This window comes from Sarcophilus harrisii, chromosome 2 (genome assembly GCF_902635505.1).
Source record: "Sarcophilus harrisii chromosome 2, mSarHar1.11, whole genome shotgun sequence".
NCBI classification, from domain to species: Eukaryota; Metazoa; Chordata; class Mammalia; order Dasyuromorphia; family Dasyuridae; genus Sarcophilus; species Sarcophilus harrisii.
This window is the reverse complement of record NC_045427.1, coordinates 628,667,837-628,694,339: the sequence shown is the minus strand read 5'-3', so window position 1 is coordinate 628,694,339 and position 26,503 is coordinate 628,667,837. Positions and strand designations below refer to the sequence as shown.

The window sequence follows — 26,503 nt, the reverse complement described above, 5'->3', positions numbered from 1 at the left end:
TGACCTGGGAGCCAGTTACATTGCCATCTAAATTTTAGGTTTGTGTTTTATAATCTCTTTGTTGGTTTCCACCCACGTGTCTGCTTCCCAAAACAACTTTCCCATCAGCTGTTACTTCACTTTTTTTAGAGTTAAGTTCTAGCATCTTTTAGAATCATATTGCTGCTTTTTTTTTTTTTTTGAACTTCTAAGTTTTAGACTTTTGAAAGCTTTAGTGTATATTCAGACAATGTTGATTAGGCTAACTTTTCATTCTTGTCTTTATGAAGCCAGTCTTAAAGTAATATTTTTATCATTCCAATAGCTAAAAGTACTAGTGTACGTGTTTTCGGATTAGCTTGTGGTTACTACTTGAGATGTCTAATGATCTAAATAAATCCCTACTTATTTCTTTAATTGGTGTTAAAATATGTAGGGTTTTTTTTTTTTTTTTTTTTTAAATTTTATCAGTATGGTGATTTCTGGTGTGGAATCTCCCTTCATTAGTATAGGTCTTGCAACTGATTTATTGGTAATATGATTATTGACCAATAGTAATTTCTCCTAAATTAATCCATTAACAAAACAAAGTCCAGCCAGCAAAACTGAGCCTTCATATTTAATGCTTTCAGAAGTAATTAGGAACTTCAGTTTTTGTATTGTTAGAATTAAAGTTTCTGTGTCAATAAAAATATTCCATTGGGCAGAATTCATTTGTTAATTGTTTATCTTGTTAACCTTGGTATATTGTCTCATATAATATGTGGTTTTCTATTGATATGTAGGTAGGTGTTACTCTTTTTCCAGATTAAAAATTTTGTTGTTAAAGCCCATTAGCATTAAAATAGTCAAGAATGCTTCAGATCAACATGAACTTGCAGTGAAGTTGAGAATCCCTTCAGAAAAACAGCATTACTTCTGCATAAAATATTTAAAAGACACTAGGGAAGAATGAGTAATAAATTCATGATTTTGATTTACTTCTTGTACCTTGTAAGATTAATTATTTAAAAATTAGATTTCTGCCTCCTTAGAGGTATGAACATAAGAAAATATTTGCAGATTTTTAGTTTGCTGGCATAAATTTGGAGACTGGTAATTAATTATAAATATTTGTGAAGAAGTTTGTCAGCACCAAATTCACTTGTGGGTACTGATTATTCTCTTAGGAGTAATCATCTAGGAAGTCTGTACTTTTCCTTCTTTATGAGCATTTGGCACATGACAGGCACATAAAATGCAGTCTGTTAAGTGTTGTACAAGCCAGAGCTACATGGGAGGGAAAGGGGATTAGGAACTGGGCAGTGAGGTCATGTCTGTGTCTTGGAAAATCCTTAGGGAAGATTGCACAATGATTAGTGAAGTCCAAACTACCTAGAAAAATTAGGGCAGCAGATGTGGCTAACTGAAATAATATTTTTAAATATATAATTTCATGTAAACAAATGTAATTCTGGATTTATTTTTATTGAATTTGTAGTTTTATTTTAAGTTAGTAAAGAAAAGAGTAGCTGCTTATATTATATTTTGTTGGCTCCCAAACTCAATAAGGTTTAATAGGGAATGTTTAGGTTTGGAATTAATATTGTAGCATTCTGAGCAGGTTGCAAGCTAAAAAGCCAATTTTAATTGCTTTTTTCTTTTAACAAATTCAGTCTTGTATAACTTTTCCTTAAAAAAAAAAGTTAGATATTATAAATAATTTTTACTTAGCCCTAAAATTTTTTCATGTTCATGGATGGAAAAGCAAATACATCTGTAAAAAAAAAATCATTTTCCATTTTCTGTCAGTGACTTAGGAGAGAAATAGGAGGATAAATAATTTAGTTAATTAGTCCTAGATTTTAGCTATACTGGGGATTTCTGAATTAAGACAGTTTCCAGCCCAGCAGTAATGGCTTGAATGTTGTATTTTGATCTGTAGGAAGATCTAGATAGTTTTTTGGGGTTTATTTATTATTTATTAATCATTTGTCAGCTGTTTGTCATTTTAGAACATGAGATTTTGACTTTGATCAATTTGACCACTTGATACTTTTATTATGTCATGTATGTAACTTTTATTTTTCACATTTTAGTCAATAGTAATCAGCTAAGCTACCTTAGTATAATTACAGAACAAAGAATACTTGATTTATGAATGCCTATTTCCTAATAGTTCAATAAAATAATTTAATACAAAAGAAATCAAGGGAAGTATAGCAGTAACCTTATTTTTGTTTGAAGTTTGGTTGAAGTTGACTAAACATTGTAGAAAAGGTGTTTATTAAAAAATTATCAGACACAATGTGACATTTATGTATTTAAGCTACTAAATTAACTTAATAAAATTTTAGGTTAGTGTTAGCCAGTTGTACTTCCTGTATAAATTAAAGTATTAAACACGTTATAAATTGATAATTATACAATAACATCAGCCGAAATGAATGCTTTGTAAAAGACTTTAATAATCCTTTGGGTAAGGGGTAACAGAAGGGCTTAAATTTTTTCTTAAAGCTTCTTAATGTCAAAATTGAGTGAATACTTATTGGCAGGCTGTTAGGGGACAAACTACTATTAAATTACCAAAAAGAGAATCAGTTTATTAATCCTGCTAATATTGTTTCTTGTATTTTAATGTAATTTTGAGGGTTAATGGGGAAAGTTATCAGTAGTTGGAAGGCTGATGGAAAATAATTAGTGGGAAAGTCATGCCTTTGATTCATAACTTGTTTTGAACTAATTCATCAAAATGGGGATAGAATGTTTTCTTTATGAAGAAACAGAGCAAAACCCCAAACCAAAAGTTTGAATTTCCTTTCAAACAAATTAATGTGTAATTTATTTTTAAAAAATTTACAATAGTTCTGCCAACCCTTTATGCTAAGATACTTGTTCTAATCTAAAGTCTCCGAACCTTTTAGAAATGATTGATACAGCCATTTAAATACTCCATTTGTAAATAAATCTAAATAAAGCTTAAGCTAAATTCTGCACATAGTTACTGAGATTACTTTGTACTATGCTGTCTACATCAGAAGTGCTGTGAGGCCCAGGCGCTCTGAAAAAACTTTGAAGACACGTGAGGATATTGTAGCCCTTTTTCCTGTTCCTGAAGGAGCTCCCTCAGTACACCACCCCTTCCTGACCTCTAGGTAAATGCATGTTTTAAAGTTTTCTTTAGGAAATCATATTGAGGATTATGGGGATGCCCTCCCTCCTTTTTCTTTTTTTTAAGATAGAAAGTATGTTTTTTATTTTCTTTTTTTTTTGTTCATTTTAAATAGGAGGTCAAAGAAGTGGGGAATTAGTCAACCAAATTTTTCCTCTTTGCTTTGAGGACACAGAGAACTGTGTTACTAAAGGAGCTCCATCAGCAGGAGAAAAGGCTTTTTACTAACTTTGATATTCCAAAAGGCTGCATCCCTTCACTAGGGTTTTCTTCTTAATTTGTTTTTTAATTTGGGTTAGCTTTTTTTTTCCTCCTCTTTTTTCTTTGCAATGTCACTCCAGAACCTCTTGATTGAAAGGAGCTTTAGATTTGGGGGTGGTTGATGTACTCGATCAAATGGCATTACAAAATATCTTAGCAGCAACAAGGCAGGTGAGGGAATTGTATTGCCTGCAGTAACATATGATGAGGGATATTTTTATATAGTGAACTAATGATTGAAGTGGCATAGCTTTAAGTTTTAGCTGTAGACTATGCAAAAGGTAATTTAAGCTGACTCCTAAGCATTCTAGCGTGTGTGTGGGGGGAGTGCTCAGAACACATTTTATAACTGTCATTCATATGAAAATAACAGAATGAATAATGTCTAGCTTGCTTTAGAAATGCATCCATAAGCCCACATATTGAACTGTTAATAATCAGAGAAAGCTAATCAATTTTAATCTTTAGCAGAATCAATTTGTAGACTTTTATGCTTCATTATGGCATTTTAAAGTTTGGATTCATGGTTTGCATAGTGTTGAGTCTTGCTTCTGTGAATCTTGTGAAGAAGGTATAATTTAAAAAATATAATATGTAATTATACACATTATACTACTTTATACCAATTCCAAAATAATTTTTTTTTTTTAAAAACTTTCATGCTTAGAAATTAAAATTACAAGATTTCTTGGGAGAGACTGACAAGTTTTTTGGTCTCTGCTGGAAAAAGCACTCCAGTTGGGGAATATGTTTTTAGCTGCTCCCCAGCATGTAGTGCCAGTTCATCGAATTTAATTCAGAATAATTTTTTCTGCCTGGGTCTCTCAAGTAATGATTGGGAACAGACTCTAAGTAATGATTAATTGTTGACTGATCTTTTAACTTGACTTTTTTCTACCCCCAGCTGGGATGAATGGGTTCCAGAAAGCAGAGTACTCAAATACGTGGACACAAATCTTCAGAAACAGAGAGAACTTCAGAAAGCCAATCAGTAAGTTTATTTTGCAAAATAGATATAAGGTTAGTAATACCTTAATTTAATCCTTAGACACTTGTCTGGAAGGACATTTGAACTTTGCAATAGAGTGATTTTAGAGTCCATGTTAAACCTCTTGGATTATAGTTAAGACTGTGCAGGCAAGACTTTTACTCTCTGCTAAGGAAATGGAGGTACTTCTCCAAGCATTCAGTGCTTGCTACTGCTTGAATCTTTTGTCATCAGAGCCAGGTTAGAAACAGAGGAGATTCCAGAACCATTAACTTCAGTGTAGGTGGAATTTTTATAGTTCATTTTCTTGCGTGGCTTGGGAGAGATTGTATATCAAAACATTTAGCTCCTGAAAGTTTCACATAAAGTAGTGGAGTAAGGAGTGGCAGGGGGTGCGGTAGGGTGAGTCGTGCATGATTCAGTACTATCTAAAGTTTACGTCCTAGTGTTGTACCACTGTGATCTTTATCCTTCAGGAGCAGGAAGTCGTCCTTGGAAGATTTTAAAGGACTGCAGAATAATTCTCCCATGTTCCTCCCTACCCTCACCCCCACCACCCTTATATTTTATGCTTTTTAATTTTTTTCTAAAGGGAGTCTGATTTAAGTTAATGGTTTTTATATTTCACTTTTTTTCCCTGAAGTTTTTTTTTTTTCTTCTTAAGAGTTGAAACATATTTTATATAATAAAATGACATTAGAAGTAAAACTCCTTTGAGTAGTCTTAGGACTTTGTGTCTTTTGACAATAAAATGGAACTATTTCTCAAACAAGAAATAAATTTCTATAGTTTCTATTTTATTTCAATAAAACTTTTAGTCTTCTTCCTTTTCTCTTCTTAATAGACTTTTTATGGACAAAAAATTATAGGTTAGGTAGCCTGTCTCCTTATGTTAAACCCTATCTCCTAATTTTGATCCTATACTGACTTTGTAGTTTTGGAGAATCTTCCCTGTGGAAATTCATAGAGGACAGCTGAAGTTTTATTTTTCCTATTTAATGTTATAGGTGTCTTGGAAGTAGTTAAACCAACCCATTTCCTTTTTCTTGGCACACTTTAATTTTAAGATAAATTTTTAAATTGAATTTCTTTTTTGAAGGGAGCAGTATGCAGAAGGGAAGATGAGAGGGGCAGCTCCAGGAAAGAAGACTTCTGGTCTACAGCAGAAAAATGTTGAAGCGTAAGAAGCTTTTATCTTTTACTTAGTGTGAGGAGATTGGAATTATATATAGCTTTTTTTTTTTTTTTTTTTTTTTAATAGATATAGACAACCTTTTTGTTTAAACTTTTTATTATTTAAGTTAGATTTTATACAACTAAAACGCTGTGTTTTGGAACAGTGAGAATGCCAGTGAGAATAAATTCTTATGTGCATCATTAATAGAATTATTGAATGTGACTTATGCTAAGCTATTTTTCCATCAGTTTTTTGTTGGCTGTTTTTTTCTCTCCCCTCCTTTTTAATAGGGTATGCATACATACATACATACATACATACACGTGATGTTATCTTTCACATACTGAAGTAACTCTATTCCCCTAACACTTGTAGGGATGAGCTTTCAGTTGTTTATTTAGTAGGGACAATGTCTGAGCCATCTATACTCTTACCAAAGTCCCTTTGTAACTGGTGGCATGAATTTGTGAGGTGGCTGGCTGGAGATTGAGGTTCAGAAAAAAGCAAGAGCTTTTCTTTGGAAAGCAAAAGACTAGTGTAAGGATTAGAATTGTGACTAGTTTCAAATAGAGAGTAAAGACAGATATTAACATGGCTTCTATTTACATGCACATGCCACATGTTACTTTTGTGTATGTACATATAAGAAGATAAAAAAAGAAATTTAGTAAATATAGTTATTTATGAATGAGGGTTACTAAGCACAGAACAGAGAGGACTTTACTTCTTGGAATAGATGATAGAATTAATTTCATTCTTATGTTATAGTGTTTGCAAACCATTTCTTTTGAGTTCTGTGTAGACAAAACCTAAAGTGACCATTAATATCCACAATTCATACTTGTAAGCCATTTCAAAATTCATTGTAAGTTTTTCATGTAACTTCCCAATTCGCAGTTTTTCAGACATGCACAATTGTTGTGTTTGCCATTTTTTTTGGGTTGAATTTTAAAAGGTGATTTTATTTTAATAAGGCCAGTATGTGGTTATTTTCTTGCCATACTTATTAAAGAGCCAGACTTCATGCTTTAAGCTATGCCTTTTCCCAGAGAAATTAGTGCAATATTTTTAAAATTAAAAGAATTGATGGTATAGTTCATCATATCCTATTGATTCTACTTCTGCTTAAAAAAGTTACAGAATTAAAATTGAAAAGGCAGTTGATGCATGTTAGAGCTTTTCATTTAATTTGGTTCATTTTGAAATTATGAATGATATACAAGTAGTTTTATGTTTAGACATTTTAAAAAGATTTATTTATTTATTTTTTTATTTGTAAGAAGATAAGTGGTGGTATTGTTTTTCTTAAAATAGGAGTGTAACTGGTGGTCATAAGTCACTAGGTATTCTTAACTATTGTGTAGTTGGTATTTAATAGGTTTCCTTTGTTGCATGTTATTAACATTTTAGTGATTTGGTTCTTTGGGAAATTAGTCAATGTAGTAGCATGCAATAAAATTAGTAGCAAATGAGATTTTAAAATGCAGCAAGCTTCTGATACTATAGAAATGCAATATTAAAATAATATTTTGATTTACATCAAGTTCTTTAAGGACTGTATGTTAAACCTAGGATAAAAATATAAAGAAATTCAAGAAAATTATCTTTACTAAATAAAGACTTGGGAATTTAGCGATACCACATTTTATTCCTGGGATTATTATATAACATCCAATTGAACAATTTAATAACTAGTAAGTGCTTACTGTGATATGTATTCTTATATTAGTATATAAACTATTTGGTGGAGTCTCAGGATCATTATTAAGAAAATATACAAAGTGAAGCTTCCTTATAATACATTGGGGGAAGAGTTTGAGTTATTGAAGCTTGCACATGGGGTAAATGCTTTAAGGCTTTTGTTGTTTTAGGAACCTTTTGCTGAGACTATTAGAAATAAGTGTTGTGAACTCTAAGGATGGAGTACATTATAAAGAAGTTTCACTGTAAAAAAGCTAATTTGAAGACACTCATACATTTAAGTTGTTTCATGGAGGTCATATGGAAATAGCTTCCATTTAAGAAAAGTTTTGGTTTATTTTGGAAAGTAAGGTTCATTTCTTTGAAGACTATACATCAGGTCTGACACTCTGTCCTTACCATAACCCATTGTGCCTAGACTTTTTCAGAACAGATGGATCACTCGCTGTTTGGAGACCTCTGCAATATCAATGCGGTGAGTTAAGGATGGATTGTCATACCAGATTTTCATCCTGATATCCATGTTCCCCTGTTGTTGTAGGTTTGATAAGAGTATTTTTAATCATGTATAATTGTAGTCTTTTAGGCTTCGATTTGGATTTTATCATTGATAACTTTCTTCAGTTGGTGTATTAGTACTAAGATTTTTTTTTAAAGTTTAGGAAATTAGTTTTACTGAGTATAATTTGCTCAGTTTTGGGAAATTTTCTGATCTTTTAGTATAAATGTAATAGTAAACTAAATTGTCAGTGAATCATACATATTTTGATTGTGTAGCTCCCCAAAAGATCAAAATAAAGTTAAGAATGTTACAGGAGCACTGCCCTAAAAATCTTACTAAAATTTCACTCATACTTAATTTCAATTAAAAATTAAGTCATAATGACCAGCATTTTCTGTAGTCAAAAGGTATATATGTATTTTCTTTTGCTTAAGAGTTGGGTCCTTATGTTAATTAGTCTCTTTTGCTTAAGAGTTGGGTCCTTATGTTAAGTAGCAAACTGAGGTGAGTAATCTGATTCATAATTTGACTACCTCTGTTAAGTTCAATTTTGAATTAGTATAATTTTTAAAACATCATGATATACCATCATTTGAGTAAATCATTTTTTGGACTATATTAATTACGTCCAAAACTTTTTGTGAATTTAATATTAATAAATTCATGATCTGGATCTTGAACTAGAGAATCAAAAAAGCAAGTCCATAGTGCTGCCTTTGCAATAAAGGTCTATTCTTTTCCAGTGAACTTTACATTTTCGGAAGACATCACATTTACGGTATTCAAACAAGCTTAGTAAACCTGGGCTTGGATTCTTTTTTGCTTATTATATAATAGTTTATGTTTACACAGCACTTTAATGTTTTATCAGTTGCTTTATATTGATAATTTTGCCCTCTAAATATGGCATCATTTTAAAGTTATAGGCTTTTTGTTCTTAAAAATAAGCTTAAAATATTTTCAGTCTGTTTAGTACAGTAGGATGTTTACATAGAGTTTTTTACTGTCCATAAGAAAAGTTATGTAAACTATAAGGGACATACATGGGGCATTTAACAATTGTCTTATTTATTACATTACTTTTATGAATTACTCACGTAAAACATTTTAAAATGTCTTTAGATAGTATGTTTCATGGGCTTCATAGAACTACTTAATTTTTGCCTGAATATTTTCTTGGTGCCTTCCTTTCTTTCTGGTTCACTTTTCAATAATGGCCTATATCTGACTTTATTTATTGAATTCTTTTTTTTTTTTTTTTTTTTTAATCTTTTCCACCTAATCTGGCCACAAGTATCTTACTGAATTATCTCAACAAGTTCTGTACTTTACTAGTTATTCCTGTTCTTTATATTAAAGTGACATCCCATTTTCCAACTAACTCTCTTCATTGTGTTCATTCACCTGTCATCATTAACTTTTTCTTTTTTTTTAAACAATTACAATATTTTAGAATTTTCAGGGACACTAGAGATCTTCTAGTCCAAGCTTCTCATCTTACATTTGAGGAAACAGTCCCAGAGAGGTTGTTACTTAACCAAGATCACAGGATTTTTCCATGGTGCTCTAGGTGGGAGTTTTGAAATGTGTGATGGTTGAAGATTTTTAAAGTCAGGGGATATAATATAGGGAAGAAACAGGTGGGTATAGAGACAAAGGGATGAGTTTCTGCACATTTATCTCTTGAGTTATTGTCTGACATAAGACCTCATGGCAGCTTGAATATATGATCCCTAGTACTTTCTTACAATTTTTGAGACACTGATAATCCTTGTCCTGCCTTTTTACCCCAGTAGAGGCCCCAGTTCTAGGATTGGGGGAAAAACTATTATCCCCAGAACCCATTGAAAATTGGACCTAAAAAACGTATTGAGGAAACAACCAGGAATCAGGTGTTCTGGCTAAAGACCTGGGTATATACATGTTTAGGATACCTTGAATTAAATTTTGGGATTCCTAGTTTCTTAAGCATATGTTAATTTAAAAAATAGCCATGGATACTTTTTCCACTTGAAAGTACTATGTACAAACTGATAAATCTGCACTAACTTTGGAGGGTTTGGGAATTTGTTTTGATAACTGGGATGAATAGAAACTTTCTCTGGAAATCTTTCATACTTTACAACAGTACATTTCAGTTTAGCTGAAATTAGAACATCACTATACATTTTTTTTACTGGAAGAATTAAGGCTTTCCTTTTTAGTAGCTTAACAAAACAGCAAAAACATCTCCTAAAAGCCTAACACGTGGAATGAATTCTCTGGGTAGCATAATGAAACACATCATTTCTCATATTAGAAGTTTTTTAATGCCTGAAGTTTTTAAAAAAGAGTATTCTATGGAAAAAATAGAGAAAAGGAGAATTAAGTAATAAACCTTTCCATTCCATTAGGAAACAGGATTATATGTTCATCCTGTACCTTATGTAGAAGATAGTCATATTGCTATTCAAATTAGAATAATTTAAAATTATTTTTCTTTCCTTTCCCCCATGGATTAACTAGACTATTCTTGAAGATAGTCTTAATCAGTAATTCAGAGTACATTTGTTTTATTTTTAGGATTTGACAGAATTGTTAGGCTTATGGGTGGTTAAGAGTTCAGATTCACTTTCTGCTGCAAAACATGGCTGTCTTATTGCTGATCTGAACACAGATGCATATAATCAGAGCACAATAGATATCTAGTTCAGTTTCTGTGTTTTACAGATGAGAAAGCCAGGGCCTACAGAGACTTAAGTGGCTCCCCAGGGCCAACATGTCGTGAAGGATGTGTCATTTGAACAGTGCTTGGTCTCAGAATCCAGGCCACACTGCTTTGTAGTTTTTTACACTGTCTCATAAAATATTCTGTATTGGCTACTCATTAGTAAGAATAACTGACAAAGTGTTTTAAGATTTACAAAATGCTATATATTCACAATAGCCTTATGAGGTGGCCACAAGTATTATTTACAGATGAGGAAATTGAACTCAAAAGTTATAAGAGTTGGGATTGGTGCTCATGCCTCTTCAGATTCCTCAGTCTAGCACCCTGTTTAAAATAGCCATCTCAGATCCTACGGGCTTGTTGTCTAGTAATAATTTCCCTCCTACTCAGTCTGGGTGACATGTTTTGTGGCACCATCTGGGTTAACATTTGTGGTATCCCCATTTTCTAATTTCTTCAGTGGAATAGAGAATTTACAATAGAAACAATGAACAAAAGAGGCATAGAGTAATTATCCAAGTAATTGGTTTGTAGAACCACTTTCCTATTCCCTAGAAATTAGCATACACTCTTCACTGTCAACAAAGAAAAGGTATATTGATGTTATTGAGGTTGCCAGACAGACAACTAGTGACTACACATGGTTGGTGTGATTGAGCTTGGGAATGATTGGAAAGGCAAATTTATAGGTTATTTTGAGGCCCTTCATCCTTGAAATGAGCACATGATTTCTCAGCTGGACCTTCATGGTTTCTATGAGATGATTGATGTCCAATGGAAAAGAGCTTCTCTATTAGACTGCATCTTCTCTCTTCATAGACCCCGGGAAAAAATGCCAGAGTAGTTCATGTTTGACCTGATTCAGAAAGTGAGAGAGTCTACTCCATTTTATTTTATGTATGAAAATACTGAAGTGCCGATTGAGCAATTTGACGAAGTTTTTAAGTTTCAGTTACAGAATAGCCTGACAATCTAGAACTCTTGATAATCCCAAGGTACATTTGTACTTGTTTGCTTCTCACAGCCCACCACATAAGGGCAGAGAGAAGGAGTGAATAGATGTTTAGGTTAAATGGCTTGCCCTCTAACACATTACAGAACTGGGAATGAACCCAAGTTTTAGTATTCCAAATCTTGTATTCTTTCCACTGTGTCCCTGCTGATTGTAGGAGTAGAATTAAATATACACACATATGCTTATGAATGAGAATTTTTTATTTGAAATTTGGTTTTCAAAGACTTCTTTCATGCAATAGTAAAAAATAAATCCATTATCCTGCCAGTCATTAGACCTGAATGTTTATTATAAATAGGTCATTCTCAAATTACTCTTAAATTACTATGAAATTGATATGCATGACTTCTGAAGTTCCTTTCAACTGTAGAAGCTGAGTTTCTAAAAAGTAAAATATTTTTTATTCTTTAAAGACCTTATTTAATAATAATAATAATCTTTGAAACTGTACAAATAGGCAGTTGGAACAAATAAATTTGAATTGTTAACAAATCAAATTATTGTTATATTTTCTCTAGCCACATTTAACATTTGTTAATTGAACATTTTCTATGTTAGGGGTTCTTGACCTTCAGTCTGGGAACTTGTTTTTTAAAATTTTTTGATATTTTGTTATAATTGGTTTCCATTATCATCCTTTTTTTATACTTTAAAAAACATTCTGATAGGGAATCCATTGTTTCTAAGTGGACTGTTAAGAGAGGTTCATGACACAAAAAAGTAAGAATTCATTTCCAGATTCCTTCTATTTTGATGAAAACTAATAAAAATTAAGTCCACTTTATATCTTGGGATATTCTAATATGTGGCTCTTTTTCTTAACATTTCGGTACTTTAGGGACCCAGGATTTATTCTTGACTACTCCCTCCTTTGGTACACTTAGATCACCTACAAAACAGGAAAGGCAGACCCCACCTTTTTACTGTCCCTTAGGTATTGGCATTGAGAATGCATTCTGCATTTTGGCAAGGATTCTTCCTACATATAGCTTTCTTTGCTTATTGTTCTCTGGTGACAGAGCCATATGCTTTAAGTTTTCTGAAGTGGATGCAACCATGCCCCTGATGTAGCCTTTGAGAAGCCAGGGTAATTTGTTGGAAGGAGGTTTTGGTTAATGCCGTAATTTATAAGAGGTTTCTATAGACAGTCTTAAAAATAACATTTATGTAATGGTTTAAGGATCACAAAGTGCTTTATGGATGTATATTTCATTCAGTCCTCACAATAGCCCTATGAAGGAGGTGTTATTATCTCTATTTTATAGATGAGAAAACTGAGACTTTGAGAGATTAAATGTCATCCAGCTGGTAGGTATCAGATTCCAAGTCAAGTCTAGTGCACATCAAGTGTCACAGTAAAATCAGGCACCCATTCTACTTTTATATGAACGGAACTATAGTAAATTGCTTCTAAACACAATAATGAAGGGCAAGTTATGGTGTGTTCTGTCTGAACTGGAGCTACACAGAGAATTATGCACCATGATGTTGATCTCCAGGGCATCTATCCCCCATAGAGCCAATGAAACTAAAGGAGCTTTGGCTTAAAGGAGTGCAGTGAGCAGCAGATAAAATGAAACCCTTGCTGCTGCTGCTATTAACATAATGTAAAATCTTTTTTTTTTTTTGGCCACCTATATGTTAAAAGCCTTTAATTTAGAATTAGGAATCAAGTTATATTTAGACCATTAGAGCATCACTTAGGTTAGTATGAAACCAGTCTATTTTCACTGGAAAAGCTTATTATAGTGGTTGCTTTCCTTTTTTGTTTTAGATGTACTTACATAAAACAGCTGGTTTTAATGATTGAATCTTGAAATATTCATGCTAAATAATGACTCCTGTGGAAGAAAAGCTAGGTATTTTTATGGCAGCCATGATGATGATAGTCACATGGCGGCCTCTCTAGTGTCTTGGATTTCTTCTTTTTCATCTTTTGGATGATGATGTGAATTCATCCAGTTGTTTGTGTAGCTTTTTAAGTCTAAACAGGAGAACATCTTTACACTCCTGTGTCCTTTACAGATACTGTCATTGCTGCACAAACTGATCATCGAGATTGAATAAAGCTAAGGGAATGACATTTTTTTAAAAAATTAGGAAATAGCATTTTGCTTAAATTAATTTTTTGTTTCTTTTCTTCCACTCTCTCTTCCCTGCCCTCTAGGAAAACCAAAAAGAACAAACAGAAAAGTAAGGACATTAATTTTCTTCCTTAAAATTTTATTTTCATTTTATTAGAAATCCAAAATTTAAGTTCATTGTTGCAGTTGAATTTGTCATTAAGTTATTATAATGGAATAATAATGTTCATTGTAAATATGGCACATTTTACATATTACAGGAAATTTTATTTGAAAGGTATCTTTAACATTTTAATAAATATCATTTCAGTATAATGTACTAAGTTTTGAGCAGTATGTTCATAAAACTTCACTAGTATAAGACTTGGACACTCATAATTTTATGTGTTCTTAATTTTCCTGGTTTGTTGTTTAAGTGAGAAGGCTTACCTTAGTTTTCTTTCTTTGACCCTATTGCAAAGTATCTTTTTCTTGTCTTTGCTCCAACTCATTTCACCTGTGAAGAATACAAGTCAACTATAGAGTCCAAGACAGGAACATGTCTGTCCTTTATGGTGTTTTATGAAATTTAGGTCAGCTTTACGTCCCCCCTTCTTGCTTGCTTATTTCTTAATTTAAATGTTTTGAGCTAGAGAACATATCTGTTCCATCTTCTTAGGTATATTTAGTAAAAATTTATTTTATCCTTGCCCCAGTGCATGGTTTTAGGGGGAAAATATTCATATCTTAACAAAAGTAAAACACACTTCATAATGGATAAATATTTTTTAAAATTTGACCTTTTTCTTTTTGATGCTGCTTTAGAAAAGTATGTTTAATTATTTTTTATGTTAAAAAAAAAAACTTTTAAATTGTTTATTTCTAATGGAGAGACTCTGTTCCACAATGTCACATAATTATTTCTTTAAAAGAAATGCAAGGTATAGATGGTTGCAAACGTTCTGTTTTTATGACTTAAACATTTTCTCTTTAATATGTACATGATAATTGAAACAAAGTAGAACTGCTTTCTTTAGAAAACACTTAAGGTATTTTCAAGTTTAATATATAGTGCCTTGTGGTTTATGGTACTGGTTAAGTATTTTAGGGCCCTGTGGCATTATGATAGTAATGCATACTGAAATTAAATTGGGCATTGATTTTCATCTGCTTTGGTTTGGTAACTCCCTTATGTTTGTTACAATGTGGCTTTGTTTCACCTTAAAAGGAATTCTTTTACAGATGTATATTAAAATTTGTTGAACAACTTTTTTTTTTTCTTTTTTTGAGAGAACACTCCTTAATTAGTGATATCTCCCCTTCCATCTTTCTCCTTCTCCATCAACATTACAAAACCAAGTTTAGAAAGTACTAAGATTTCAAGTTGGGTAGCTCGAGTGGAAACACTGCTTACTATAATAATAATAATAATAGCTAACATTAATTTTGGACCTACTATGTATGTGTCAGATACTGTGCTAAGCACTATAGTTATCTGATTTACCTCTCACAACAATCCTGAGGTGTAGGTGCTGCTATTCCCTTTTTACAAATAAGGAAACTGAGATTGGTTAAGTGACTTGCCCAAGGTTACACTAGATAAAAAATGTCTGAGGCTAGATTTGAACCAGAGTCTTCCTAACTTTAGGCCCTAAGTTGATGTTGATGACTGGGACTTGATTACCAGACAAAAACAGGTAATTTTTGTGTTAAAGCATTCCATCTACCATACCACTTAGTTACCCCAGTACATTATAAATATAATTATTACCTTGCTAGGCATTTTGCTAATGAATTATGAATAATATTTCTTTGGAAGAAGTTTGAAAACTAAAACATTACTTTTCTGTCACTTTCCCTGGTTGACTCTTATTGGGAAAGGTTCTAGCCCTTAATATTGTTATTTCCAAATGTTTGTCCTTCATCTGCTATTCTTTTGTGATAATATAACTCCCATTACTTTGATTTGCATGCAGATGATTCCCAGATTAGCATCTCTAGCCATAACTTTTCTGGGACTTCAGATTTGCATCTCAGGCTCATTGTAGGTTATTTATTTATTCCTGGCTGTTCAATCAATATGAAAAATTCCACATGTCCCAAACTGGACAACTTTGTGCCAAAAGTTCATTTTATCTTCTAATTTTCAACCAGTCATCATGTTTTAAACTTTAGTATTATCATTGTCATTTTCTTCTTCTCTCCTATGTCAGTAATCAGTTGTCAAAAGTTTCATCTCCCAACATCTACCATCTATCTGTACCTTGCTCTCTAGCCCCCCACTGCCACAAATTTGGGATGTTACCTAATTTATATCTAGCCAGTATTTGTTGTAGTAGTTAATTCATCTTCCTACCTCATTCTCTTTCCTCCTTAGATATGAGGATAGGGAACTATTTAGAGCAGATCCTTCCCTGATCTGTCTAGCATAGCACAGTGATTAAAAAGTGCTTGTTGACACTGCTGAAAATGGACAGTAGAGAACATGGGACTTAATTATAAATCAGTTATCTTGTTTTGTTGGATTTCATATCTGTTAATGGGGATTAATGATCTTTCTCAAAGAGATTTAATGAGTCCCATAAAGGTAAATATATAAATACAAGATGTTAATATTATTACATTTTGTTTGTATTAGCTGAATAGTAGAAGGGATATATTGCGGTGTTTTAATTTAATTTGAGTAACCTCTAAATAATGGATATAATATTAAATGATTGGAAAATGAAAAACAATCTGTTAATTGAATGACATTTTCTTTAACATGTTATACATCTTAATAGCAAAATGTTTGTTAAAATCACTTTATGTTCTTCATTTTTTTTTTAAAAGCTCCTGGAATTGGAGAGGGTAGTAGTACCAGTGAGACACCTCAGCCACCTCGGAAAAAAAGGGCTCGAGTGGATCCAACAGTTGAAAGTGTATGTCCTTTGATTTTTAAATTAACATATAAATAAAAATTGGTATCTCTTCATGGTGTGCATTTAAAATGCAGAATTCTAAAGCACAAAAAAATTTTTCTTGACAGCATCAAAAATATCATAGATTCATTATGTAGTTAGTATTTGAAAATCAAGTATCTCATACTTCTTTGTGCAGTCATGTTTGACACACTTAGCATCATGCTACTTTTTAATTCAAAAATGGCCAGTATAACTAATTTGTTACAAGGTTCAATTTCTTAAAGCCTAAAACTACTTTTTTGCATCTATTTAAAATGAAAATTTAATTACTAAGCTTCTTCCTTACCAGAAACTCTACAGCTATGGCATTTCTCTATATCTCACCTTTTTTACTGTTTTTGTGAAGTGACTGTCTCTATTTTTTTCCTTTGTTCTCAAGATATTTGATAGTTGATTACAGAAAACATAGTTGAATAGATAGATCGTATTTAAAGTGGCTAATAATTCATAATAAAAAACGTGATATAGTTCGTCTTATTTATAGTTGTAAATATTAGCTTGCATAGTTCTTTTAAAATTAATATTTTGAAATTATTTTATATATATATATATATACACACACATATATTGCTGTTTTTTCACTGCTTTTGGTTGATCACACACTGTGAACTTGATAATGACACTAACATAATTTCCATGTTTCAATTGAAATTATAAATAAGTCATGAAATAGAATAGAAATTGCTATCTGTAAGAATTACTCCAATCATATCTAGAAATCAAATTGTATTTAGTATGTAAGAATGTCTTTGTATTTCTAATTGATTGAAATGTCACCAACAAATGTGAAACACCCCAGGTCTATGTTTAAAGTAGCTTTTAGATTAAATGATATATCACAAGTTAGTTCTATTTGAAATGATTTTTTTCCCCATTCTGATTCAGAAAAAAATATTTCTCAAAACAGCTGTGTTCTTTGATTTCATTTAAAATTTTTGGAGTGATAGTGCCATTCAAGTATTTAAATATATTGTATAACTCAGTCATTTTTAAGGCCTAGAAAAAATCATGTTTCTTAGAGGTTTTATTTTCATCATAAAGAAAATGCTTTTTTTTAATTGGTTACTCAGGAAGAAACATTTATGAACAGAGTTGAAGTTAAAGTAAAAATTCCCGAAGAGCTAAAACCTTGGCTTGTTGATGACTGGGACTTGATTACCAGACAAAAACAGGTAATTTTTGTGTTAAGAAAGCTCATCTTTTAGAGGTAATATAAATTATTTATTTTTATCTCAAAATGGGTTAGTGGCAAATATTATTGTATATAGAAATAAGGAAGGTATTTTTAAGTAGTAGGAACAACTTTATCATTCAGTGGAAAAACATTGTTGTAGCTTATTTTGACTTTCTTGTCCAATATTAACTTCTAAATCAATTAAGAGGGTGGCATTGAGAATAGTCTATGAGACCATCTAGCTATAGAATTTACATTTAGGTATCTTGTTAGGACTTGGCCCTTTAGAATTAACTTTTCACAGGTGAACTGGTACTATTTATTTGTTAATAATAATAAAATTAGCATATAACATTTATAGAGAATGAACAGTTTATTTTGTGCCAGCATATGGCCCTTCTTTTGATTTTTTTTCCTTTTATACTCTGGTTCATTATTTAGTATAGCTGACTTAAGAAAACTTGACTTTATTTTAAATTCCATTGGTATTTAAGCCATCTGTATATTAGATGTAGTAAAAAGTAATTAAGGATAGAGAAGAAGAATTGGTCTTGTGATTTTTTTTTTTTCCCCAATCTGGACAGTTTCAGGATGAACAAACTTCTCTACTATTGTATGGCATCTTTGCAATTTGTCATCTTATAGAGAATTGCCTTAAGTAGAGGTATAAGACGCTTATTGGGATCACTTTCCTGTGTATAAGCTAAAGCAGATTAACATGTAATTGGGAAATATTTAACTAAATAAAGAAAAAAAACAATAGAACAGAAGATTATGATGTGATTTTTCTAGGTTAGTATGTGGCTAACAAGCATCCTTATGTATTATGTATACTTGATTTCATTGGTGGTGCGTGCCATTGGTGTAAATGTAATATATAAAGTGACTCGCTTGGGATTATACAATTAGTATATACCAGAGAAATTTATAATCCTTGATTAACTTTAATAGTAGTTACATTAATGACACTCATGTCATAATTTGTTTTTTTAACTATTTTTTTGTTTTTATATAACACTAATTTCTCAGATATTGCTTCCTCTTTCCATATTAGAGCCATCCCTTATACTGAAATGTAAACAAAAGAAAGCAAGTCTACAAAATTTACCCAGCTGTGAGCATACCAGTTAGCCTATAAATATGATAGCCCCTTATAAATTTGTTGTAATGCTGTGCCTCCTCTCTGCAAGCCCATTTCCCTCCTATTTCAGTGACTCATCATATGACTTGTTGTTGTTCTGAGGTCCTGCACTTAAGAATTTCCTGATCCTTGGAAAAATCTTCTCTCCTTGCTCTGCAGGAACTTGAGGGGAAAAAAAAAAACGTCAAAGTGACTAGAATTTGTAGGAAGTCTCCTAAATTTAGATGTGGCAAGTCTTTATTGTTCTAGTTCTGGATATCCTTAAGGACCTCTCCAATAGGCTGTCGGTCATTTTGTCCATCCACTCCATATTTTTTCCTTATAGAAAAGAGCATCATCTCTCTCATCACTAAAATAGTGACTGTACCTTTTCTCTGAGGGAGGCTAGATGGCTGTGGGTAGAAGACTGGGCCTGAAGTCAGAAAGACTTTTGTTCCTGAGTTCCAATATGGCCTCACACTTTAATCCTGTTTTGCCTCAGTTTTCTCATCTGTAAAATGAGCTGGAAAAGGAATCTCTGCTAAGAAAACCCCAAATGGGATTATGAAGAGACAAATGACTGAAAATTACTGAATGATAATCATCACATCTTTCCATCATCCCTTCTTTTTTGTGGATAGCTATATTTATTTGAAAAGCCCAGTCTTAATCTGACACTTCACCTTTTGATTTGCCCAAGACTTGATGATGATTTGGCAGAGAAGACCCAGACTAAAGCTCAATTTCATTAAAGTGAGATTCTGTCCAAAAGACAAGATCTTAGGCTGTCTGAAAGAGCTGGCAGTAGGGTCAGGAGAGTTGTAGGGAGCCCACATAAGGCTATTCCATGTAGCCAACCCATCTTTCCTTGGCTGGTTTTTTCTCATGTTTTTGAGGAGAAATATGCCAAACTCTCCATTTTAGCTATCTAAAAGGGGACAAATGGTTCTAGTTCACTGGCTCTCCAAGAGCAAATTATCTTCAGTCAAAAAACTCTTCAAGTGACTTAATTATTTTCCTGGGATTTGTCAATTTTTGTAATATTCTTAGTTTGGTTTTCTGGAAGTCTTGGAGGGGGCAGCCTTTGTTTCAGTAGAGTAATCACCACAAGAATAGCCAGGTATTAAAATCTTTATTGTCTCCTTCACCTGGTGCTCAGCAAGCTTTCTCCTGACCTTCAGAGGGGACTTGGTTTCTGTGGAGAAAATGCAGGATGACAGGCCAGCCACCACAAGGCTGATGAAGATGGAAATGAATCTCCCTCTCTCCTTGGCTCCCGCCTCCAGTCTGCTTGTCTTCCCTGGCTCTAATTCCAAGCCTCTCAGTCCCCCAGGAGAGCCACCAAGAGCCTGACCAAAGATAGAATGAATTTCATGCAGTCCTTGCTGGCTGTTACATACTCCATTATCACACATGTAAATCTCGTGGAACTCTAAGCTTCCACATCTAAGGAGATGTACTTAAGTACATATACTGAACTAGAGAACTATTAAGTACCATGCTAAACTAGATAATCATTGTCTTTATCAGTTCCATTGACTTAATACCGCAGAAGAATCCCTGTTTCAGAGTTCTGGCCCATAACAAATTTCTTTATCCTAAAGATACTGTACATAATTCCATGCTATGTTAAAGTAATAATACAGCTCACTTCAGAGACTTTTAAGATTTGTAGAGTGCTTTATTTATATTCATAATTGATCAACAGGAAATCAGGCATTAATGGATGTTTTCTTTGCCAATATTTTATGGAGAGAAACATAAGGTAGTTATATTAAAGGAGAGAGATAGATTATAATTGCATAAGGATTGCATAGTTGATTAACTTGTTTAAAAATCAGTCAGTATTATTGTCTTGGTATTATACATTGGGTGGAGCTTGATATGGAGGTTTTTATGAGAAAATTCTTTTTATTAATTTATTTAGTTTACTTATTCCTTGGTGCAGAATAGAAATTTTGCATATATTACTACTAGGATGTAGTTACCTTCTTAAAACTGGGGGACAGAATAGGCCATCATTGTATTGTTATCTTTGTCACTATAGTCTACACAGGTTTAATCAGCAGATTATATGAATGTTTTAAAAAAATTTCCTATTCTTGCCTTGTAATGACCTTTATTTATTTGAGTTTAATGCCTTAAAGCTACAATAGTGGTTTTTTGTTTTTTTTCTTTTTTACTCTTAGTACTAAGAGTACTAAACTACATTTTTGTTTTCGTAGCTTTTTTATCTTCCTGCCAAAAAGAATGTGGACTCAATTCTGGAAGATTATGCAAGTTACAAGAAATCTCGTGGAAACACAGATAACAAGTAAGCATGTTGTATGTTCTTAAGGGATTAAAATAACTTTAAACAAAAAGAACCTCCTTTTAGAAGTGCTAGGTAAAGCTTTTATGCACTAAATATAGCTGCATGACTTACTTTTTTCATTTAGATGGGTCACCTGGAGTTTTTATTTAGCTTAAAAATATTTATCATCAGAGACTAGCCACTTATTAGTGTGTCCTATATTTAAAATTGAGCTGGGCTTTCCTTTTTTAGTATGCTCCTCTGTTCACATTCTTTCCTAACGCCTGTTGCAGTAATAGAATTCCCTGTAAAAGGGAGTAGCCTGTAGCCTGTGGCTGTACTATTAACATTCCATTTAAATATCTAATCTACCAGCTGTATAAAATTACTTGCTTATATCTTATATAGTCACTGCCCAAACTAGAAACAGACTCAGTGAAGTACTGAAATTGGAAATAAATGGAATTGGGGACTGACAATAGATGTTAGGATGTCTAGATAATATTATCTAGATATCAAATTTTCATGAAGTCTCTAGAAAAACATCTCTAAATAGTTGTTCTGTCTTTTGTTCTGAATTTGTAGAGATTGATTTGCTTGCTACTGAATTTTATCAGAACCTGCCTACTTAAAATAGTAGTGAGATAAAATCTGGCTTTTATTCCCTCAGTTGTATTGTTGTTCCATAGTCACTGACCTCACTCCTGGCTTCAGGTTGTCCTGGAAAGAGGTTATTGGTCTAACTGGCCTAATGAATAAAAGCTGTGGATAATTCAACTTGTGGGTCTGACTTTAGTTGTAGCAGTGACCATGTAAGAACAGCAGCAAGAGTGAACATGTTTAGAGGTTTGCAAAGTGCTTTATAGGTTATTTCCTTTGATTTCCAGCCCCAGGAAATGGCAGTCCCAGTATAGACAATCAAGTAATAGTGTTGGAAAAACTATATGAGCTCCTTAGTAAGAGAAGAAAGATCATCATGATGTGGATCTTTAATTGATCTAAGGCCTCACTGGAATCTTTATGTTCTTTATTTCTTTAGCTTTTAAAGTCTGCCTTTATATTCTGAAAAAAAGTTCCCTGGGGCCTTATCTAACAATTTTCAGTTGAGTCTTTTGTGCTTATGTCTGAAACCATCTTACTTATCTTGATGAATGAACTAAAAAACGAATTCATCAGTGTTGGTTTTAATGTTGTAAAATAGATATTCTAGTTAAGTTTTAAATAGTTGAAGACAGCTCTCACCTATCTAGATCTTGGAGAGAAATTTCTGAGTTATTTTGAGAAGTCCCCTTCTAGTTTTGTCAATTTGATTGGAGGGGGGAGGGGACAGATGACAGGCAGCTCTTCTTTAGGGCAGTCCGGGGATGCACTGGTAATGCTCTGGTAGTCTAATTAGAAAGATATTTCACAGAGAAATGAAAGCTAAACGTGATTGACCATTTGAGTGAAGCTGCATTTGATGTGCTACCCAGGGCTTGACCCACATTGGAAGCTGTTTCTCACATTTCTTCTTCATTATGACGCTGGTTTCTGCATCCACTCATGCTCAGGGTGGCTTCTGTTTGCTGCAGGGAGTATGCCGTGAATGAAGTGGTGGCGGGGATCAAAGAATACTTCAATGTGATGTTGGGCACTCAGCTGCTCTACAAGTTTGAGAGGCCACAGTACGCGGAAATCCTCGCCGATCACCCTGATGCGCCAATGTCGCAGGTCTATGGGGCGCCACACCTGCTGCGGTTATTCGGTACGTGGGCCTCGTTCCTTGGCCTCTCAGCCTGACTGCTTGTATTTGTAGTCCCACTGCCTGGCCCATAGTAGACGCTTAAGCAATGCTTGCTTGTTTGAGACGTAATGATAAATGTGAAACAGTCATCTAAAATGGGTGATAGCATTCTGATCTAGATCTCTAAAGTATTAGCAGTCATAGACTGTAAAAGTCAGAGATGCTGGTTTTCTGAATACAGACTTAATGGAATTTGATGTAGTTATGCCTGCTTGAGTTTATTTTCAAACATGATAGGATGTTATTGCTTTCAGTGGAGATGTGGATGCTAATGTTGTTCTTTGTTTCAAATAGTGAGAATTGGAGCAATGCTGGCCTATACACCCCTTGATGAGAAGAGTTTGGCCTTATTGCTGAACTATTTGCATGATTTCTTAAAGTAAGTATGGTGGTGCGCTTCAAGGAAGTAAGGGTGGGTCTGGAATGCAGAGGCTGCTAAGATGGGAGGCACACCTGGCCACTAATGTTGGCTGGCCACTGACAGGTTTACCTTGTGCAGAGCCCGCCCTTTTTGACCTAATTGTCTTTATTTGTAAAATGTTGGGGTTAGATCAGATTTTCCTCTGAAATTATGCCTACCCCTAAGCCTCAATTTTAGGGACTTTAGGAGCTAGAAAGGCTAGTTGTTGTAGAGAATGAGTTGACCTATGTTGTTAGAGGGGAATCAGTCTCTTGTATTAGTGAAATGAGTTATAGGATCTATCCTTATTTCAGATCTTAATTTCTAAAGTGTATGTAACTTGATAATTTTGTTTTTTAAAACACTGGAAGATTTCATCTTAGGTATTATCACGCTAAAGTCTGTATGTGGTCAGGCTTGAAAGAGAAACTAAGTCCATTTGTATGTCTTCGGATTGTTTTTTATTCAGTTTTGTAGACCCATTTTTTGGTAGTCTTTAAATAGTTAAACTATCTGAATTGTGCTTCCAAATTTTACAGTAAATGAGGGTTAGAGTAGTTTGAAAAAAAAAATATTGAGTAGATCAGGAAGAGACAAAATGATCAAAGAGTATCTTTTCAGGCTTTTAATCTTTGATGGTTAAACTCAGATTCTTTGAACAAGGCTTTTTAAGGAGCTCTTTAAAGGGGGATAAATCATATATAATATGAATATTTATGATAGGCATTAATGGAAGTGGGGTTAGGAGTAGCAGGTTTTGCTTGTTTCTGAGAGTAGATTAAGATTATAAGTGCGTCTTTAACTATAAACTCTTCTTTTTGTCTAGATATTTGGCGAAGAATTCTTCAGCGCTATTTAGTGCCAGTGACTATGAGGTTGCCCCTCCTGAATATCATCGGAAAGCCGTCTAAGGAATCAGATGCTTTTTGTTTTCTTTGGGTCTCTGTTAACCTATCTATATGTTCTATTAGTCCCTCTCTTGCACAAATATCGTACTTTAAAATTGTGTTTATGTAAAACAGGACTGATGTTTAGATAGTCTGTTTTGTTTGAAATAGAAAGCGTAAAGGTGGGGTGCTTCAGCTCTTCCTTCCCTTTCAGAGTTGCTGCCAGTGTGTGCAAGAACGGACACTGAGAGTGATATGCTGTATATAGGATGTTTCAGTGTATATTTGACAAAGCTGCTTGAGTTCTGGTGGTTTCATTCCTTTGACACTAAGCACTTTGATGATCCCCCGTGAATGCTAAGTGATAAAACACCCTGATTCCTAGTGCCAAAGGTTTAATTCACATATAGCTCATGACTTATTCATTTGTGCTCATCTTTCTTCTTAGTGCTTGAAGTAAACATGCTGTTCCTCAGCCTTTTTTCTCCTTGCTCACATTGTTGAAGACTGGTGATTTGTGTTACCATTTTCGTATTTTGATTCTAACGTGCACATTCTAACAATAGGAAAAAAGCATTATTGTGTATCTATGATTTTCTGGAAAAGTTGATCTTTCAGGAGCTGTTTTACAAGTCTTGGAAATAAATCTTTTTTTTTATTTAAAAATAGTTTTGTGCTTGTATAGTGTTTCAAATATAAAAGTTTATTTTGTATACTCTGATATAGCTAGTTCTTGATTCAGTAAAAGCTTTGCTTCAAATTCCAGCAAAAATCTACATTTGCCTTCCTAGTTATCCTTGCAAAAGTTGTCTATCACAGCAATTACCTTTATTCTGTAGGATCTACTTAATGACAGTATCCCTTTTGCCAAAGACTCTTTTCATCTGCTAATTTTAAATTTGTTGACTTTTACCTGTGCATTGGCACATTTCTGACAAACACATATTGTTCATTTTTGAAGTCGACACTCCAAATGCTAAAATTTTTGTTTCGGGGATCAGGACAACTAAATTGGGTCTCGTTGGGTTACTATGAATACTGCAGTGCTCTGGAAAGCAGCTTTGATTTGAGAGTCCATCTGGCTTAGAAGGAAACCAAGTTTTTTGGTGACACGACACCAAAATAAGCTGTCTGGACCAATCCTAATGAGGTTAGCTACTTTCCAGATGTCCTTTTTATAGGATCATAATATTTAGAACTACAGGAGACCTGAGAGATTACATGGTTTGAGAATTGCTTTCTTAGCATTTAATATTTATTAAAGTCCAGCTTACCTTGCACCGTCAGTCTTTAGGAATTGGGTTGATATTAACATAGGAGTTAGTCTTGGGTGCTCCTCTATCAAAAATGCCCTCTCCTTAAATGAGTAATAAAGACATTTTTTTACAAAGTTAAACATAAATGAACCTGAAGAGTGATTTGAATTTGAAGAAAAGTCAGTAACTATTTACTGAATGCCTGATGATATGCAGGTTGGCACTGGCAAGTTAGAGGTTAATTTAAAAGGTCTGAGGGTTTGGATTCTGTTCACAAGAACAAGAAAGCATTTGTTAAATATTTTCTTGGTGCAAATTCCTGTAGTACATAATTTACAGAGTTGGTCTTAAGATCAAAGTACTATTCATAAAATGTTAGGTACATATTAGTTAAATGATGCATAAAAACTACCCTTATATTTTCAAAAGTGAGTAGAGAGGCTGGCCCAAATTTTGTTTACTAGAAAACCTCCCCATCTTTCAAGACCCTGAACAAATGTCATAGATGCCATGGAGCTTTTCCTGATTTCTACCAGTTGGAAATAATCCCTCCTTGAAGCACTTTGTTCTACACTTAACTTAGTCATTTCTTCCTCTCAGGTAATTGGATGATCTCGGTGAACTGCTCTCGTGGCCCTATATCATCTTTGCTTGGAGGATATGAGGTTTTTTGGTCCTTCAAAATAACTCTTCTTGAAGAGCCTTTTAGCTGTTTCTTCCTTCTGTAACACAACGGTGTTTCATAGTGACCGATGGTGGCCAAGTAGTAAAGTGGTTGAAATACAGAATTCCTCTCATAATGCCTGCCTCCCAGGGGTGTTGTGAAGATCAAATGAAATAATCTCTGTAAAGAACTCTGCAAATCTTAAAAGGGTTATATGCAGTCTAGCTATTCATTAATGAAAAATCTTTTGGAGTTCAAAAAAATTGCCTTCCAAAAAGTATAGGACAGAGGAAGCATAAGCAATTTTTTTTTTGGAAGATCTAGAGATTTTAGCTTTAAATCTTGTGCAAGTCCCCAATGAAATAAATAGCCAAAAATATCGATGGGATTTGCATTAAGAAGGCAAGAGTGACCAG

General features: G+C 33.3%; 1 protein-coding gene across 8 annotated transcripts in view; it reads left to right on the top strand.

Annotated features, from left to right (window-relative positions):
• MORF4L1 (mortality factor 4 like 1) overlaps window positions 1-24,835 on the top strand; it is a 38,182-nt gene extending 13,347 nt beyond the window's left edge. For 2 of the 8 annotated variants that reach the window (XM_031956755.1, XM_012540390.3), the window contains exons 4-14: window positions 2,997-3,113; window positions 4,296-4,382; window positions 5,479-5,559; window positions 7,676-7,732; window positions 13,652-13,677; window positions 16,380-16,468; window positions 17,581-17,682; window positions 21,030-21,118; window positions 22,648-22,841; window positions 23,175-23,259; window positions 24,107-24,835. In XM_031956755.1, coding sequence (XP_031812615.1) covers window positions 2,997-3,113; window positions 4,296-4,382; window positions 5,479-5,559; window positions 7,676-7,732; window positions 13,652-13,677; window positions 16,380-16,468; window positions 17,581-17,682; window positions 21,030-21,118; window positions 22,648-22,841; window positions 23,175-23,259; window positions 24,107-24,191 — 1,012 coding nt within the window. In that variant the 3' untranslated portion in view covers window positions 24,192-24,835. The remainder of the gene's footprint in view (window positions 1-2,996; window positions 3,114-4,295; window positions 4,383-5,478; window positions 5,560-7,675; window positions 7,733-13,651; window positions 13,678-16,379; window positions 16,469-17,580; window positions 17,683-21,029; window positions 21,119-22,647; window positions 22,842-23,174; window positions 23,260-24,106) is intronic. The other 6 variants (XM_031956756.1, XM_031956758.1, XM_031956759.1 and 3 more) reach the window with 6 other exon arrangements.
• The last annotated feature ends 1,668 nt before the right edge of the window (window positions 24,836-26,503 follow it).